At 40.9% G+C, this 19477-nt stretch overlaps 1 protein-coding gene across 2 annotated transcripts in view; it reads left to right on the forward strand.

Moving 5' to 3' along the window:
• HADHB (hydroxyacyl-CoA dehydrogenase trifunctional multienzyme complex subunit beta) overlaps nucleotides 1–11534 on the forward strand; it is a 37315-nt gene extending 25781 nt beyond the window's left edge. Inside the window, exons 7-16 of one of the 2 annotated variants that reach the window (XM_021697522.1) lie at nucleotides 938–1025; nucleotides 2507–2694; nucleotides 3026–3206; nucleotides 3883–4010; nucleotides 6280–6359; nucleotides 6437–6484; nucleotides 7816–7903; nucleotides 8215–8289; nucleotides 8692–8856; nucleotides 10986–11534. In XM_021697522.1, coding sequence (XP_021553197.1) covers nucleotides 938–1025; nucleotides 2507–2694; nucleotides 3026–3206; nucleotides 3883–4010; nucleotides 6280–6359; nucleotides 6437–6484; nucleotides 7816–7903; nucleotides 8215–8289; nucleotides 8692–8856; nucleotides 10986–11021 — 1077 coding nt within the window. In that variant the 3' untranslated portion in view covers nucleotides 11022–11534. The remainder of the gene's footprint in view (nucleotides 1–937; nucleotides 1026–2506; nucleotides 2695–3025; nucleotides 3207–3882; nucleotides 4011–6279; nucleotides 6360–6436; nucleotides 6485–7815; nucleotides 7904–8214; nucleotides 8290–8691; nucleotides 8857–10985) is intronic. The other variant, XM_021697523.1, reaches the window with a different exon arrangement.
• Nucleotides 11535–19477: the final 7943 nt, after the last annotated feature.

Consider the following 19477-nt stretch of genomic DNA (forward strand, 5'->3'; position numbering starts at 1 on the left):
TTGTGCTCTCTCTCTCAAATAAATAAATATCTTAAAAAAAAAAATAGTACAGTGAAGTAATCGATGTCTTCATTTTATGTATGACTCTTACTGTGCCATTATGCTGGAGGCCATTTTGCAAGGTTAATGGAGCCCCTCAGTTCTTGTCAAGACCCATCAAATCACTCTCTTCTGAAGCACCTGTTAGGCCATTATCCTGGACAGTTTTCTCTTTTTCCAGTTGTTCACCTGATCTCACCCTTACTTGTCAGAGGCTCGCTTGGGGCCTAGGCACTTCTGCACAGTTTCTTCATCAACTTGAACTCCTGTGTATTGGCAAGTTTGCCAGTTTGCCTTTGTGTTGGCTCTGCCGTGTGCGGGGTAAAGTATGAGGCGATCGTGAAGAGAGACCAGCCGGCAGTGAGAGGAATGAGCGGAGAGCAGGGAGGGACCTGCTTGGGAATTCTGCTTATGAGTGGCCAGTTCTTTAGAAATCACTCTCTGGTTTGATGACCTGTGCTTTGCCACTAAGCCTTTCGACTGTAGGAACAGAGATCATGAGGATCCTACTCCACGATATGTTTCATCATTCCTCCATCAACTGCATTTAACCGATTTACTTTATTTGAAAACTTAAAATCAAAGTATATATTGATATCCTTGAAGGCTTGGAGCGAAGCTTGGCTAAGAAATTAGGTGACATAGAAGGGTGTTGTAGCCTGTTTACCATACTAGACGCTGGCTATCAAGAATTTTGCAGAGTGTTCTGTCAGTTAATGGCTAGATGAAAAATGAGTAAGCCGTTTCTGTGATGGGCTTAATTTTATTCTAAATATTACTCTAGAATATTAACTTCATACGGTTTCCTGATTCACCACAGAGAAGTGGTGCTCAAAGCATCATTTCCAGGTAGTACTTCCTTCACAAGTGACCGTTTCGTTTCATGTACTTCCTGAAGGCTGCTCTCGGAGCTGGCTTCTCTGACAGGACTCCTGCTCACACTGTCACCATGGCCTGCATCTCTGCCAACCAAGCCATGACCACAGGTATGTTTACTTGACAACAGAAGGTACATGTTAATTCTCGATTGTTTTTTTAAGATTGATTTATTTCTTTTAGAGAGAGAGCACGTGGTGGGTAGGGGCAGAGTGAGAGGGAGAGTGAGTCTCAAGCAGACTGCACGCTGAGCACAGAGCCTGACGCTGGGCCTGATCCCAAGAGCCGGAGATCATGACCTGAGCCGAAACCCAAGAATCGGACACCTAAGTGACTGCGCCACCCAAGTGTCCCATAAAAAAGTACTCTTAACGGAAGTAAATGATTGGCAAAGATCTCTAAATTTGTGTCTCTTTTAAAAAATAAGGTCGCATTTAACATTTTTGACAGTAGTTCTCAACCTTTTTGTTTCTCTCCGTACCTGAGGGACACAGCCATTCATATAGTTTCTCCATCAGTAATGTGGCTGGTCACGGCGGGGATTATCTGCTAGAAAAGTTTGTCTCTAGGAGGGTGCTTCTGAATTTGAGGCATGAATAATTTATAACCTCCTAGGTTTTAAAGTTAGGTGATTCTAATGTGATACTGCCCCGCAAAGATTGTGGCCCTAGTGATAAATCACTGCTGTAATACAGCTCTTTCTTCTACTTTCTCCCCACACCTGTGGCATTTTTATAATTAGTTACAAATGTCCCTAACAGACCTTAGCAAAACTGTGGGACATTTTGTAGCATCGGTCCTTATTGTGAAAATTCAGGAAACCTGAAAGAGGTCATGATCGTGTGCTCTCTTAATAACATGAAGGCCAGCTTGGGCAGCCTACCTCATGAGTGGCAGAGAATGATGCCAAAAGCAGTGATTGGGGGCATTCACTATTCTATGAAGCATGTGACGACTTCTAGATAGAGCAACAGAGTACTTGCCAATGGCCGTAAAGATGAAGGGGGGGCTGCCTTCCATCTTCAAAAGGCAGACTTTCTCAAGCTTATAGCAGAAATTCCCATTATAGGGGAAACGTTTTTTCTGAAAACTGAAGCTGGGAGTTTATAAAATCTTCAGAACGTTCTAGTATAGAATATGATTTGTTTTGAGAGTTGGTCCAATGGATATTTCCAGAAGCTCGTGTCCATATGACCTGAATGAAACTTGTGTTTCTCTAGTGCATTGAATATAGTTTTACTCATTCAAAAAAATTATCTTAATCCCTTTGAAAAGATGAGAAGCAGGGCTCAGGTCCTGATCTTCGGGTTGTGGGATTGAGCCCCACGACAGGCTCTGTGCTCGGCGGGGAGTCTGCTGGAGATTCTCTCTCTCTCTCCTGCCCCTTCTCCCCCTGCTTGTGCTTGCTCTCTCTCTCTCTCTAATATGAATAAAATCTTTTTAAAAAAAGAGAAAAGATGAAAAGCTTAATTACAGATGTTATATAATGCTGATAACTGTGATACAGTTTTTTAATGAAGAAGCTTAAATTACCAGTGGTCTGTTAATTTCTGCAGAAGATGTTCGTGTCCGTGTCACCTGTGTCCCATAGGTATTGGCTTGATCGCTTCTGGGCAGTGTGATGTGGTCGTGGCAGGTGGTGTAGAGTTAATGTCTGACGTCCCTATTCGTCATTCAAGGAAAATGAGGAAAATGATGCTTGAGCTCAATAAGGCCAAGACTCTGGGTCAGCGACTTTCTTTAATCTCGAAATTCAGATTGAATTTCCTATCACCTGAGGTAAGATTGTGAACTCTTATATTAAAGATCTGTGTTTTTCCAAAGCATCCCACTGCAAAGATTTAGAATTAGTTAAGACAGCATGGGGTGAGTTACGCTCTAGCAGTTGTAGATTCTGTTAATTACAAGGAAGGGGTAATTTTCTGCTCAAGATGAAAAAAAAAAAAAAAAGATTGTGGTTAGAAAATTTGAAATTGTGAGCCCTCCTTGAAGATGCCCTGCTCACAGAAAGCTTCTCCCATCTTGGTGTTGATTAACTTTCCCAGATAACCCAAGGTGTGGTATAACACCTGTTGACAGCATACCTAATCCTACATGGCTCCTTTCCCAGCTCCCTGCAGTGGCTGAGTTCTCCACCAGTGAGACCATGGGCCACTCTGCAGACCGGCTGGCCGCTGCCTTCGCTGTTTCTCGACTGGACCAGGATGAGTATGCGCTGCGTTCGCATAGCCTGGCCAAGAAGGCACAGGATGAAGGCCTCCTTTCTGATGTTGTACCCTTCAAAGTACCAGGTAAAATGGTTTGCTCAACGTTGTAAAGGAGAATGCTTCGTGCCATTTGTTAGGGAGTTCTGAGTTGCTTCTAAAACTCCAAAAGCCCCAAATGACTTTTCAATAAGTACGTTGGTTCTGTTTCCAGAATAGTCACTCTTAAACGTGGACTCAAGTTTCAATTTATGTTGTAACAGTAGGTCAACATTTCAAAAAGAAGTTTTTCTGAGTCTGCTTTTAGGTCTCCCTGCTGTATTTTAGTTCTTATGTATATGCCTGTTTTAAAAACTCTTCATTCATATGATTTCTGTGTAGAATAGCCAAATGTGAATGAATATCTTAAGGAAGTAGGGTGTCCTTTTTTTAGACCATTTAGATTATTTCCCAGATGTCTTAAGAGTAGAGTGTAGGGGCGCCTGGCTGGCTCAGTTGGGAGAGCATGCAACTCTTAATCTCGGGGCTGTAGGTTCGAGCCCCCTGTTGGGCGTAGAGATTACTTAAAAAGAATAAAGTCTAAAAGAAAAAAAAAAGTATAGTTTTAAATTTGATAATATCTTGATGACTATAACAGACTTTCTTTTTAGTAAATAGGTGTGGCTTACATTTCACTTGTCACAGTTTTTAGAAGAACATACTTCTCTAGCGAAGATACATAAAACTCATAGTTCCTTAGAGTTAAAAACTCATGTTTTTATAGGAAAAGATACAGTTACCAAAGATAATGGCATTCGTCCTTCCTCTCTGGAGCAGATGGCCAAGCTAAGACCTGCATTCATCAAGCCCTATGGCACGGTGACAGCTGCAAATTCTTCTTTCCTGGTAACCGTGTGTGCTCTATGTGTTTACTCGTGCCTTTCACAGTTCTGGACTCTCAATAGAAAAACCTAAAGTTGATCTGTTTGCATGTGTCATGAATAGAGGCATAAAAATAGTTATTCATTATAAAAAATATTAAAATGGAATCATTAAAAAAAACTAGAATCCTAGTTTTTAGGCCCTTGCAGTCACCTGATCCAGCCACCATTCAGGCATTAAACCAGCCAGAAGACTCGGGTTAGCCAGGCGGTAGGGTTAGAAAGGCCAGTGATCGGAAGGTAGCGAGAAGGTACAGTGGTGGCTGTGAGCAGGCTGACAGAGCAGACACACACACGGGAGGGGCCCGAGGGGCTCCTCAGAGGAGGTGGCATTTGAGCAGCAAATCTTGAAGGGAGGGTACAAGCCAATTCCAGAATTCATTAAATGCATTCTAGGCAAAGGGAATGGCAAGGAGGTGTGAGAGCAAGGGTTTCTTTTGGGAAAAGCTTGGCTAGAACACAGGATATGAATTTGAGGAGTTGTATAAGACCTGCGAAGTAGGCAGAGAGAAGGACGAGGTACCTCTTCTAGCTCTGATTGTTAGAAAGTGATGCTTTCGGGGCGCCTAGGTGGCTCAGTTGGTTAAGCACCCGACTCCTGGTTTCAGCTCAGGTCCTGATCTCGGTCATGGGATCGAGTCCTGCGTTAGGCTCTGTGCTCATCACAGAGTCTGCTTGAGATTCTCTCTCTTCCTCTCCCTCTACCCCCTCTCCCCTGTGCTCACACATGTATGTGCTCACTCTCTCAACTAAATCTTTAAAAAAAAAAAAAAGAAAATGATGCTTTCTACTGGCTCCCAAGTTATTTTCCTGTAAGCAGTTTCTATAAGCATTTTCCTATAAACATATGGAATACATATATCTACCCTCATTCTTTGTCGTCGTCGTCGTTTTGCTTACCAGCATATAGCTTCATATCCTTTCTTGTTTGTTTTGGCTCCTCCTTAACATCCCTGTGGATTCTGTTTCTGCTCATAGGATGTGGTTTCTCTTCTCCTACCGCCTTGGGGTACATACAGTCTTTAGATATAATCCAGCTGCCCAGTGTTTCTTTTACAGTATATCTTCCCTACCTGGACACGAAGTCTGGAAACATGGGCACATGTTGACATATTTGACTTTGTTAAATGACTACTTAATGCCCACTCTTGGGCTAGGGGAAGGGTGCCTGGGGTGGTTCCAGCGGGATGGTGCACCACCCCAGTAAGCCTGAGTGCTGAAGGGCTTGTTAGATAATCATTTCCAAAACCAAACTGCATGATAGGGCCATATGGGGTGAGCTCTACTCTTGCCGGATCTCAGTGCCCTTGATTACTTCTGGGGTGTGCTAAAGGTGCAGGTTTATTCACTGAAAGTCAGAAACAAATCATCAGAGGCAGCACATCACAGATACATGGGTTTCGGGAAATATGTTAACACACCACATTCATTGCAGCTTGGCACAGTGGCGCATTATATTAACGTAATGTCCATAAACCATTTATTGTGTGTAGTTCTCTGTTTCCAAGCTTAATGGCTCCTCTGTTGGTGGTAGCTCCTTAGTCTCTTCAGGGTTACTAAGTTACAAAAATATTATACAATGTGGTAGAAATTGTTTTGATATTACAAACTCTCAAGTAGTGAATTTTGGATTTTTTTTTTTTTTTTTGAGCTATTTCTTTTGAAGTCATGGTAAAGGGCTTTTTTTCAGTGGTAGCTCTTTATCTCTGAACTTCTTGATCGTCAGTTGGGAAAAACCATATGGGGTGTGTCCAAGGAGGGAAGACCATGGTTCTGATGTTCTCAGCTGCCTACCTGTTTCTTCTTCCATATCACCTCGAAGCCTGTGTTTCCTTCCACAGGCAGGAGGCAGCTCAGAAACAGTCCATAAAAATGTAAAAATAAGTAAGTAAATGAGAGATTGTTTTAATTCATAAAGTTTCTTATATTCTGTTCCAAAAGCAAAAATCTTTTGGCTTAAGTGTATTATGAATACATATTTAGCTAAAGTTACCTATTCTCTTTGTCCATTTTGATAATTGTGGTTCTTTTGAACAGGTTCTTCTACCCTCTTCTTGAAAGATGGGTCAGTGTGTGTTTGAATTGTGAATTAATGATGGGTAAAATGAAAAAACATTTATAAAGTCTCTGTATAAGTATAATTAGTTGGGAAATTCAGGAACACTACATAGAAGATGGTTGTACAGAGACTTCCAGAAAAGCTGAAGAATTTACCATTATTGTTCTGCTTAACATTTCAGACTGATGGTGCATCTGCAATGCTGATTATGGCAGAGGAAAAGGCTCTGGCCATGGGTTATAAGCCGAAGGCATATTTGCGGTAAGGTACATGTTCAAATAAATTGCCTCAGTTTCTTTGTTTTATTACTAGAGCTAACCCCTCTGTTTTTCACCTAGGGATTTTGTCTATGTGTCTCAGGATCCAAAAGATCAACTTTTACTTGGGTAGGTAGCAGTGTATATCCTTGGGCTATAATCAAAAGTACTTGATTATCTACATTTATTATATAGATTTTAAAGTACATTAAGTTTTGTTTTTTTTTTTAAAGATTTTATTTATTTATTTGGCAGAGAGAGAGACAGCGAGAGAGGGAACACAAGCAGGGGGAGTGGGAGAGGGAGAAGCAGGCTTCCCGCTGAGCAGGGAGTCTGATGTGGGGCTCGATCCCAGGATCCCAGGGGCTCGACCCTGGCAGACGCTAACGACTGAGCCACCCAGGCGCCCCTTAAGTTCTGATAGAGAACAAACTGAGGGTTGCTGGAGGGAGGTGGGTAGGGGATGGGCTAGATGGGCGATGGGGGTTAATGAGGGCGCTTGTTGTGATGAGCACCAGGGGTTGTATGTAAGTGATGAAACACTGAATTCTACTCCAGAAACCAATATTGCACTCTATGTTAACTAACAAAATTTAAATAGAAGAAAATAAAGTACATTGAGTTCTGAGTTCATAATTGTTTTGTATGTTGGATTCTTTTTTTTTTTTTCTTTCCTTTTTTTGGTGTGTGTGTGTTGGATTCTTAAAAATAATCCTTTATGGGGGCGCCTGGGTGGCTCAGTTGGTTAAGCGACTGCCTTTGGCTCAGGTCATGATCCTGGAGTCCCGGGATCGAGTCCCGCATCGGGCTACCTGCTCAGCAGGGAGTCTGCTTCTCCCTCTCCCGCTCCCCCCTCTTGTGCTCTTTCTCTCTCTCACTCTCTCTCTCAAATAAATAAATAAAATCTTTAAAAAAAAAAAATCTTTATGTTGGTGTATCATTTTACAGTTTTGGATTCTTTTTTATTTTTTCTTATACATTTCTACTTACATATATATAGTCTTGTATTCTTTTTTTCATTAAGATGTCATAAGCATTTTTTCCTGTTGCTACACAGTCTTTGTAATAGCCTTTTATAAAAGCCTCCTAATACTTAGATTGTACCCCCCTCCCGCATTGCTCTCCCTGCACTGGCCTCCATCATGTCCTTCCAACTAGCCATGCTCTTCCCTATGCTCTGCCCTTTGCACTGTGTTTTTCTGGTTCTTCACATTGTTTATCCTTCTCTTCCATAGTTTGTTTATTAACTCTATCTCTGACTCTAGAACATAGACTTTGTAAGGGCCGAGGCTCTGTCTGTTTAGTTCACAGTTATATCCCCCCCACTTACTATTTGTACAGTAGAACCAGTGAATGAGTGGAGGACATTATAATACCTTACGTAAAACTCAGCTTGGGGAATAAGGAGTTCTTACGTTAAAAATTAAATCCTTAACATATTACTTATTTTTTCTTTTTAGACCAACATATGCTACTCCAAAAGTTCTGGAAAAGGCAGGATTAACAATGAGTGATATTGATGCTTTTGAATTTCATGAAGCATTCTCAGTAAGTCACTTGAAAGATACATATCAAAGGATTGTAACCATAAAAAGTGTAGTCTGTGTTTGTGTGGGAGATCCAGGTGTGGCTCATGATGTGAGCAAAACAGGAGGAGAGCTTTATATTTGAAGTACTGACCTACACTGTTGGAAGAGGCGTAAGGGGAAGGAATCCAGTGGTACGGTTTGAGGCAATCTCTTAGAGGCCCTTGAAAAGTAGCAAAATGTTTCTTTAGGAAAATTTTACTAAAAACTGATTTAAAGTTTGCTCAACTTTAATGGCAGGGGACAATAATAACAAGGTCCTTTCCCTTGTAGGGTCAGATTTTGGCTAATTTTAAAGCCATGGATTCTGATTGGTTTGCACAAAACTACATGGGTAGAAAAACCAAGGTAAGTGTTTGATTAAAAGTATGTTTGAATTTCCAAAGCACTACAGTATTTGTTTAGTTGGCTGCTAATAAAAATATGAAGCGGAAAGCTGTTGCTCCTTATGAAGAATTTTCTATTTCATTAAATATACTTATTTCTTAGTTGAAAAATAGTTCTTGGAAATCTTTAGAAAAAATGAAAGTAAAATTCTAGGTTGTCTTTTGTTCTTCCAGTTCTGGTGTTAGAGGAAAAATAAATGGTCCATGGCTTTCAGAATTGACCTAGAATTTTTTTCCTTATTAATATGTGATGGGTCTTAAGTTAGTCATGTTCTTAGTCTCTGTTACCTTCCTGTTGGTAAGAGCCTGGCCTGATTGTGAAGTTAACTCATAATTGTATTTGTGTCTGTTTTGTGGGAGCCAGGTTGGGTCACCTCCTCTGGAGAAGTTCAACAACTGGGGTGGATCGCTGTCCCTGGGACACCCGTTTGGAGCTACTGGCTGCCGGTTGGTCATGGCGGCTGCCAACAGATTGCGGAAGGAGGGAGGCCAGTACGGCTTAGTGGCTGCCTGTGCCGCCGGTGGGCAGGTAGGGCGCAGCCGCGCAGCCGCTTCATAGGTGCTTCTGGAAGGTCATTTTCTTGGAAACAAAACAAGCTCATCCGAGCATGTTTCATTTAGTTAACTTTGCAACATCCTTAGAGCAATATTTCTGATGACAGACAACTAGTAAAAAAGCAGCCTATTTTGAGGGGAAGAGAGTACAACTTAATTCTGGTAATATTTTGGAAAGAAGATGGTTTTTAAACCCAAGCTACTTCTATTCCTAAAATAATGTTTATATTATTTATTTAAGATTTTATTTATTTGAGGGGGGGGCGGGGTGGAGGAGCAGAGGGAGAGAGAATTGGAAGCAGACTCTGCGCCCAGTGTGGAGCCGAGCCTGACATGGGGCTTGATCTCATGACCGTGAGATCATGCCCTGAGCCAAAATCACGAGTTGGGTGCTTAACCGACTAAGCCACCCAGGTGCCCCTATATTTTTTATTTTTTTAAAGATTTTATTTATTTATTTGACAGAGAGAGAGAGAACAAGTAGGCAGAGAGGCAGGCAGAGGGAGAGGGAGAAACAGGCTCCCTGCTGAGCAGGGAGCCCGATGTGGGGCTCGATCCCAGGACCCTGGGATCATGACCTGAGCCGAAGGCAGCTGCTTAACCGACTGAGCCACCCAGGTGCCCCTATATTTTTTATTTTTAAAAGGAATACATTGTCATAGAAAGTACAAAAAGTATATAGAAAAGAATTAGAGTCACCTATAATCCCCTCAGCAGACACTATCATTATTAACATTTTGAGATACTTTCCTCTTTAATAATAAAATTTACTCATTTATCTAGTCACCGTGAGACCTTATCTATAAAATCTCTCCAAGAAGTAAATTATCTTTCTTGAAAACTGAACTATACGTTAATTGGAGAATTTATTTACTTCTGGATGACATAATGCTATTTATTTGGGGGAAATTTGTATTCTGTGGATTTTTTTTGTTGGCCTTGCTTGCCCTACAGACAGAGCGTACTACCAGCCTCGGCCATTTCACTCTGGGGATAAAATCCAGAAGGAGGGCTAATTATAATCTTTTTTTTTTTTTCCCTAACCCTGATGGAAACAGATTTGGTTTTCTTCCAGATTATAGAAACTTTCTGTTGCTAGTCAAGATGAATAAATAAGATATGTAAAAGTTTAAACATCTTACACTTAAAAACCTTTATTTATGGCTTGCCTCAGAAGCTTTGAAGAAATAAAGAGATCAGTTATTTGTGGGTTGGAGCATTTCGGACTTCATGATGAAAAGCATTTTTCAGTCTGTAACTTCAGCCACAGAAGACCATAGTCAGGACTGGAGCCCTCCCTCCCATCTTTCTGTGCCAGGCTTAACTGAGGGAGATAACCAGTGCACGGTACTGTGCAGAGTGAGTGGTCCATGAGGGTTAGTGTCCTGTGGTTTTGAGTGCGTGTTCCCTGATAGTTCATCTAGGACACAGAGTATAACACAACCCTGGATGCTTTTGTGAAGAATACCACCTAGTACCTTTGTTCTAGAAGAAATGTACCTTGGAAAGTAGATTGAACTTGGCATTGTTTCATCAAGAGCCAAATGCCTGATACAAACACGACTAGGAGATTAAAGAAGGAATCCGGCGTTTTGGATCTAGACTAGGGTTTCTCAGCTTTGGCTCTGTTCACATTTTGGGCCAGATAATTCTTTATGGTGAGGGGGTTGTAGTCTGTGTTGTAGGATGGTATTTTTTGTTGTTGTTTTTAAATTTACTGGTTTATTTTTAGAGAGCCAGCGCAAGCAGGGAGAGGGGCAGAGAGAGAGAAGCAGACACCCCACCAAGTGTGGAGCCCGACATGGGGCTCCATCTCTCCACCCTGAGATCATGACCTGAGCTGAAATCAAGGGTCGGACACTCAGCCCACTGAGCCAGCCAGGCGCCCTGTGTTGTAGGATATTTAGCATGATCTCTATCCAGGAGATGCTAGGAGCAACACTTTCCCATACGTGCATAAGATCGCACAGTGTTTGAAAGGGGGAGCTGGGATCAAACTCTGTAGCCTGTACTTTTCCCATTGTTCTCTTTTGCCTCGGGACTGGCTGGCTGGATTCTTCACCTTCCATTGCTCTAATTGAACGCATTTTTCCCCCCTTACAGGGCCATGCTATGATTGTGGAAGCTTATCCAAAATAATAGATAATGAAGAGGTGACCTGGAGTTTCTGTGCAACACTCGCACTAGGCAATGCCATTCCAATGCATTACTAAATGACATCCTTAGTTCCTAGCTCCTCTTAGGAAAACACGACCCGTGGCCTTCTGTCAAATACTTCGCAGTGAAACCTTGCTAGTGCTCTGAGCTTTCCAGAAATCGTGGCTTACTGCTCTTTCAGGGATTTCTTAGTCACCAGAATCACACAGTTATAACGTTTAAGCAATTGTTTATGGTTTCTGTTTTCATTAAATACTAAGAGTTGCAATTTGGGAAAGAGGTTAGCTGAGATTTGGAGTCATCTTTATAACATTTGCAAATTACACTCTTTCCTGTTTGTGACCTAAAGACCAAGTGTTTTCTATAATACAAACCGATGTGCCTAAAGAAACTTAATTATGGTAAGATAATTCAGAGTTTAAATGTTCCTGACAACTTACAGTAAATGTTTAGATGTATAAGTACCCTATTAACCTTAATAAAGTGAGAAAGTATTGAACGGTTTGCCTTGTTTTTTTACTGGAGGTAAAGGGTCGTTCTCTTGGCATGGGGGGAGATTTGCCTTTACTCATTTGTAATTTCTCACCATCTTAGTCAACTGTGAGGCTGCTAGGAATATAAAGAGGGTCCTACTTTAGAATAACACCTTTTTCCCTCATTGCTCCATGGAAATAAATTTATTTCACTGTTTGGAGATGTCTCTGTTTGCCAGGATTTAAGTGAAGTGAAAAGAAATTAAAAAAAAAAATTTTTTTAAGATTTTATTTTTTATTTATTTGACAGAGACACAGCTAGAGAGGGACACAAGCAGGGGGAGTGGGAGAGGGAGAAGGAGGCTTCCTGCGGAGCAGGGAGCCCGATGCGGGGCTCGAACCCAGGACCCTGGGATCATGACCTGAGCTGAAGGCAGACGCTTAACGACTGAGCCACCCAGGCACCCTGAGAAATTTTAAAATTTTGATCAACATAATAAAAACTTTTTATTATGCACTAAATATATGCTAGTGCTTTGAAGAAGCTCAGGCCTCTCAGTTGTGGTTATTTCTGTGGATGTTGCTTACATCTATGAAGGTCACTGGCAATCAGGACAGATTGGGCAAATGAGGAAGTAGTACTAAGTACTTAACGGTATTTGAGACTCCCAGCATCATTTCCCCATGATTTCATTGGTAATTTCAACATAATGGGAGCTTTTAATACTCAAAACCAACATATTTACATAGATACCACAAAATTCAACTCTAGATAAATATGAAAGGTAAAAAACTTTCTTAAAATTTTAGAAAAAATAAAAGTTTTAGAAAAAATACTTTAAGAAAAATACCACTATGACCTTAGGTTGGGGAGAGAGGGAGCTTTCTTAAGATATTTAAAGTTCTAATCAAAGGAATTGATCTATAGATTTGTTTATGTTGAAATAAGAACTTTTGATAGAGTTGAAAGACAAGCCACAAAAGGGCAAAAATAAAGATACATCTTATAAAGGAGATCTGTATCTCTCTCATAAAGATATATCTGTGTCTTTCTATATGATGTAGATGTACCTTTCAAAGGATCCAGGATATATAAAGAATTTATACATCAATAGGAAGATAATAAAAAAAAGGGGGGGCAAAAGGTATTAAGCATTTTTTAGAAAATAATGTAGAAATGGAGAATAAACATGAAAAGATGCTGATTAGTAAAGAAAAATTAGGATCATAATGAGATAATATTTTATACCCACCAGGAGAAATGAATGAGACTCAGAATACCAGGTGTTGCTAAGGATGTGGACCAATAGAAACTATTATACACTGCTGGCGAGAATACAGATTGATACAACCACTTTGGAAAACAGTCTGGCATTATCTGGTACATTTGAAAATGACACGGTCTGTGACCCAGCACACGAGTACTGGGGAGACATGTACGAGAGTGTTCATTGCACTGTGGCTCTTTTTTTTTTTTTTTTTTTAGATTATCTATTTTAGAGAGAGAGGGAGAAACTCAAGTGGACTCTGCGCTGAGTGTGAGCCAGACACAGGGCTTGATCTCATGACCCTGAGATCACGACCTGAGCCGAGACCAAGAATCGGCTGCTTAGCTGACTGCGCCACCCAGGTGCCCCACCATTGCTCTTTAATAGCGAAATATTGTAATAACAAATGTTCATTGACAGGAAAGGTTCAGAAACAAGCAAAACTAAGTATATTTGTAGGATGCCTACATATGAGAGAAAAATATTTTCTAAAACACTTAAGGGAAGAGAAAAGAAATCTTTCATACAGAAGAATTCCAAATAATATATGTAGACTCCATGACCCAGGAAGTGGAGCATGTCCCTCCTCACTTGAGTGTGGGCTGGACTTAGTGTCTCAACTCCAGCAAATAGACTACGAAAAGGGAAAACAAGGTGACCTTCCAGTGGAGAAACCTGGCAAACACTAGTTTGACCAAGTGACCCAGGTTAACTTCATCAGTCCTGTGGTATGGATAACACATAACTTCCTGGCACGATGTAACGACAGGGGCCCTTCACTTCAGTGGTATTCTTTCCAGATGCCCATAAGCCAGTTGGATCATGAGAAAACATAAGACAAACACAAATCCAGGGACATTCTAATAACTACTTGACCGTGTTCAAAACTATCAAGGTCATGAAAAAATCAAGGTCATGAGAAACTCAGACCAGAGGAAGCTAAGGAGCTATGACAACTAAATGTAATACAGTGTCCTGGATTGGACTCTGAAACAAAAAAGGGACATTAGTGGAAAGCTGGTACGATCTGGAGATAGTAGGGTTTGTTTTTTCCTTTTTCTTTTGTCCTTTTATCCTATAATTACAAAATAAGAAAAATTTAGATTTTAGTTGATGTTAAGGTACATTTCTATTTCTGGTGGCTGTTAAAAATTGACATATTGGTTATATTGTAAAAAATAAAACAAATACTTATAAATCAGTAGATTTCCTCCCCCCAACACTCTCCCATTTGAGAGGTTGTAAGAAAAATTTTACAGGGTAGGGAGGGGTCCAAGATGGTGGAGGAGTAGGAGACCTGGATTTCATCTGGTGCCAGGAATTCAGATGCATACGGATCAAACCATTCTAAACACCTACGAACTCAACAGAAGATCGAAGAAAAGAATAGCAACAATTCTCTGAACAGAAAAGCGACCACTTTCTGGAAGGTAGGACGTGCGAGAAGTGAATCCGAGGCGATATTCGGAAGGATAGACGGCGGGGGAGGGGGCCTCCATCGGTCACTTCTGGCAAGTGATAGAACCACGGAGCACAAAATCGGAACTTTTAGAAGTCGGCTCCGCTGAGGGACGTCGCTCCAGTGGCTAAGCAGGGCGTGGAACCCTTGCGGGACAGTGTGGTCTCAGGACCCTCGGGGTCACAGAAAGACCGGGGGTGCCTGAGTGCGGCAGAGCTCCCAGGTATCGGAGCGGGGAAGCCGGCTGCAGAGACGGAGCCGAGGCGGGGGCTCTCAGCTCGGGGTTGCCATAAACCGTGACCCGCGGTACAGTCGGGCCACTGCTCCCCCAGCAGGGACCCAACAAGCGGCAGATCCGGGGAGACTCCCCTTCCTCCACCGGGAGGAGCGGCGTGGGAGCGCACTGCAGGGATCTGCTGGGTTTGGAGACTCCACATGGGGTCGGGTGCCAGAGATAGAAACGCGTGGTCACAGGCCGGGTGAGCACGGAGTGCGGCCGGAGACCGGGGAGACGGGAGTGACTGATGGCATTTCTCTGGGGGCTCACTGAGGAGCGGGGCCCCGAGTTCTCGGCTCCTCCAGCTCCTCCGGGGCAGAGACTGGGAGGCTGCCATTTTCACTCTCGGCCTCCAAAGCTGTATGGAAAGCTCGCAGGGAACAAAAGCCCCAGAGAGCAAACCCGAGCAGATTACTTAGCCGGGAGGGGGCAAGGGTGGGGCAATTCCGCCTCTGGCAAAGACTTTTGGAAACCACGGCAACAGGCCCCTCCCCAGAAGATCAGCGAGAACAGCCAGCCAAGACCAAGTTTACCGATCAATGAGAACGGCAGAAAGCCAGCGCTAGGGGAGCACTGCACATAGAATTCATGGCTTTTTCCCTACGATTCTTTAGTTATTCAACTTAAATTTTTAAAATTTTCTTTATTTTTTAAAAAATTTTTTCTTCTCTCCTTTTTCAACCAGCTGAAATAGATTTAAAAAATCTATTTTCAATTTTCATTTTTACAGAAACATTCCATCCTTTCATTGTATTTAATCTTATTTTTGCATATATATATGTTCTTCTTTCCTTAAAATTTTGGGATGCAGTTTCTTCTAAAGACCAAATACACCCAAAAATCTACTGTATGGCTCTGTTCTATTCACCCGCCTGATCATATTCTCTCTTTTTTTTTCTTCTTCCTTTTTTTGTTTGTTTTGGGGTTTTTTTGTTTTGTTTTGTTAAAGTCTTTTTTAAATTTTCATCTTTACAGTTACATTATATTCTTTCAGTGGTATATATGTTTTTCTTTCTTTACAATTTTGAGATAGAGGTTCCTCTAACAAACTGACCAAAATACACTCAGGAGACAGTGTATTGCTCAGTTCTGTTCACCTGTTTATATCCCTTCCTTTTGTTGTTGCAGTTCTTGTTTTCTTTTTTTCTTGTCTTTTGATTTCCATTTTTACATTTACATTTTATCCCTTCATTGTATTTAATTCTGTTTTTGTACGTATACAAGTTTTTCTTTCTTTACAATTTTGGGATCTAGTTTTCTAGATACACAGAATCTAGTGTATTGCTCTATTCTGCTCATCTGTCTGATTATTTTCTGCCCCCCCCTCCCAGTTTCAGGCCTCTTCTGATTTGTTTAGTGTATATTTCTCTGGAGTTGTTGTTGCCATTTTAATATTTTGTTCTCTCATTCATCTGTTCTTCTCTGGACAGCATGACAAGACGGGAAAACTAACCTCAAAAAAGAGAACAAGAAGCAGTACTGACTGCCAGGGACCTAATCAATATGGACATTAGTAAGATGTCGGAACTAGAGTTGAAAATAACAATTATAAAGATACTAGCTGGGCTTGAAAAAAGCATAGAAGACACTAGAGAATCCCTTTCTGGAGAAATAAAAGAATTAAAATCTAACCAAGTTGAAATCAAAAAGGCTATTAATGAGATGCAATAAAAAAATGGAGGCTCTAACTGCTAGGATAAAATAAGGCAGAAGAGAGAATTAGTGATATAGAAGACAAAAAGATGGAGAATAAAGAAGCTGAGAAAAAGATAAACAACTACTGGATCATGAGAGGAGAATTTGAGAGATAAGTGATACCATAAAGCAAAACAATATTAGAGTAAGTGGGATTCCAGAAGAAGAGGAATGAGAGAGAGGGCAGAAGGTATATTGGAGCAAATTATAGTGGAGAACTTCCCTAATCTGGGGAAGGAAACAGACATCAAAATCCGGGAGGCATAGAGAACCCCCCTCAAAATCAATAAAAATATGTCAACACCCTGACATATAATAGTGAAACTTGCAAATCTCAGACAAAAAGAGAAAAACCTGAAAGCAGCTTGGGACAAGAAGTCTGTAACCTACAAGGGTAGAAACATTAGATTGACAGCAGACCTCTCCACAGAGACCTGGCAGGCCAGAAAGGACTGGCATGATATATTCAGGGTGCTAAATGAGAAAAATATGCAGCCAAGAATACTTTATCCAGCAAGGATGTCGCTTAAAATAGGAGAGATAAAAAGCTTCCAGGACAAACAGAAACAAAGAATTTGTGATCACTAAACCAGCCCTGCAAGAAATATTAAAGGGGATCCTTTAAGTGAAGAGAGAGCCCAAAAGTAACATAGACCAGAAAGGAACAGAGAAATATACAGAAACGGTAACTTTACAGGCAATACATTGGCACTAAATATGTATCTTTCAGTAGTTACTCTGAATGTAAATGGGCTAAATGCCCTAATCAGAAGATACAGGGTATCAGATTGGATAAAAAAGCAAGACCCATCGATATGCTGTCTGCAAGAGACTCATTTTAGACCCAAAGACACCTCCAGATTTAAAGCGAGGGGGTGGGAAACCATCTATCATGCTAATGGATGTCAAAAGAAAGCTGGGGTAACAATCCTTACATCAGACAATTTAGATTTTAAACCGAAGACTGTAATAAAAGATGAGGAAGGACACTATATCATAATTAAAAGGTCTATCCAACAAAAAGATCTAACACTTGTAAATATTTATGCCCCCTAACATGGGAGCAGCCAATTATGTAAGCCAATTAATAACAAAATCAAAGAAATACATCAATAATAATACAATAATAGTAGGAGACTTTAACACTCCACTCACTGCAATAGACAGATCATCTAAGCAGAAGATCAACAGGAAATAGGGCTTTGAATGACACACTGGACCAGATGGACTTCACAGATATATTCAGGACATTCCATCCCAAAGCAACAGAATGCACATTCTTCTCGAGGGCACGTGGAACATTCTCCAGAGTAGATCACATCCTGGGTCACAAATCAAGTCTCAACTGGTACCAAAAGATTGGGATCATTCCCCGTATATTTTTAGACCACAATGTTTTGAAACTGGAACTCAATCACAAGAAGAAAGTTGGAAAGAACTCAAATATCTGGAGGCTAAAGAGCATCCTACTAAAGAATGAATGGGTCAACCAGGAAATTAAAGAAGAATAAAAAAAAAATTCATGGAAACAAATGAAAATGAAAACACAACTGTTCAAAACCTTTGGGATGCAGCAAAGGCTGTCCTAAGAGGGAAGTAGATAGCAGTACGAGCCTTTCTCAAGAAACAGAAAGGTCTCAAATACATAACCTAACTGTGAACCTAAAGAAGCTGGAGAAAGAACAGCAAATAAGGCCTAAACCCAGCAGGAGAAGAGGAATAATGAAGATTAGAGCAGAAATCAATGAACTAGAACCCAAAAGAACAGTAGAACAGACTAATGTAACTAGGATCTGGTTCTTTGAAAGAATTAAAAGATTGATAAACCCCTGGCCTGACTTATCAAAAAGAAAAGAGAAAGGACCCAAATAAATAAAATGAATGAAAGAGGAGAGATCACAACCAACACTAAAGAAATACAAACAATTATAAGAACATATTATAAGGGGCACCTGGGTGGCTCAGTCGTTAAGCGTCTGCCTTCAGCTCAGGTCATGATCCCAGGGTCCTGGGATCCAGCCCCGCATTGGGCTCCCTGCTCTGTGGGAAGCCTCTCCCACTCCCCCTGCTTGTGTTTCCTCTCTCGTTGTGTCTCTGTCAAATAAATAAATAAAATCTTAAAAAAAAAAAGAACATACTATGATTATATGCCAACAAATTAGGCAATCTGGAAGAAATGGATGCATTCCTAGAGACATATAAACTACCAAAACTGAGCCAGGAAGAAATAGAAAACCTGAACAGACCATAACCAGCAAGAAAATTGAAGCAGTAATCAAAAATCTCCCAAGAAACAAGAGTCCAGGGCTGGATGACTTCCCAGGGGAATCCTTTCAAACCTTTTTTTTTTTTTTTAAGATTTTATTTATTTGAGAGAAAGAATGAGAGAGAGAGAGAGAGCATGAGATGGGGGAGGGTCAGAGGCAGAAGCAGACTCCCTGGAGCAGGTAGCCTGATGCAAGACTTAATCCTTGGACTCTAGGATCATGGCCTGAGCTGTAGGCAGTCCTTTAACCAACTGAGCCACCCAGGTGCCCTCTTCCAAACATTTAAAGAAAAATTAACGCCTATTCTTCTGAAGCTGTTTCAAAAAAATCAAAATGGAAGGAAAACTTCTCAACACTTTCTATGAAGCCAGCACTTCCTTGATCCCAAAACCAGACAAAGACCCCACCAAAAAGAATTACAGACCAATATCCCTGATGAACATGGATGCAAAAATTCTCACCAAAATACTAGCCAATAGGATCCAACAGTACATTAAAAGGATTATTCATCATGACCAAGTGTGACTTATTCCTTGGCTGCAAGGGTGGTTCAATATCCACAAATCAATCAACATGCTATATCACATTAATAAAAGAAAGGACAAGAACCATATGATCCTCTTAATAGATACAGAAAAAGCATTTGACAAAGTAGAGCATCTTTTTTGTTTAAAAGTCTTCACAGTGTAGGGATAGAGGGAACATACCTCAGTATCATAAAAGCCTTATATGAAAAGCCCACAGTAAATATTCTCAATGGGTAAAAGCGGATAGCTTTCTCCCTAAGGTCAGGAACACAGCAAGGATGTCCACTCTCACCACGGATGTTCAACATAGTACTAGAAGTCCTAGCCTCAGCAATCAGACAACAAAAAGAAATCAAAGGCATCCGAATCAGCGAAGAAGTCAAACTCTCACTCTTTGCAGATGACATGATACTCTCTGTGGAAAGCCCAAAAGACTCCACCCCAAAATTGCTAGAACTCATACTGGAATTCA

This window comes from Neomonachus schauinslandi, chromosome 10 (assembly GCF_002201575.2).
Source record: "Neomonachus schauinslandi chromosome 10, ASM220157v2, whole genome shotgun sequence".
NCBI lineage: Eukaryota > Metazoa > Chordata > Mammalia > Carnivora > Phocidae > Neomonachus > Neomonachus schauinslandi.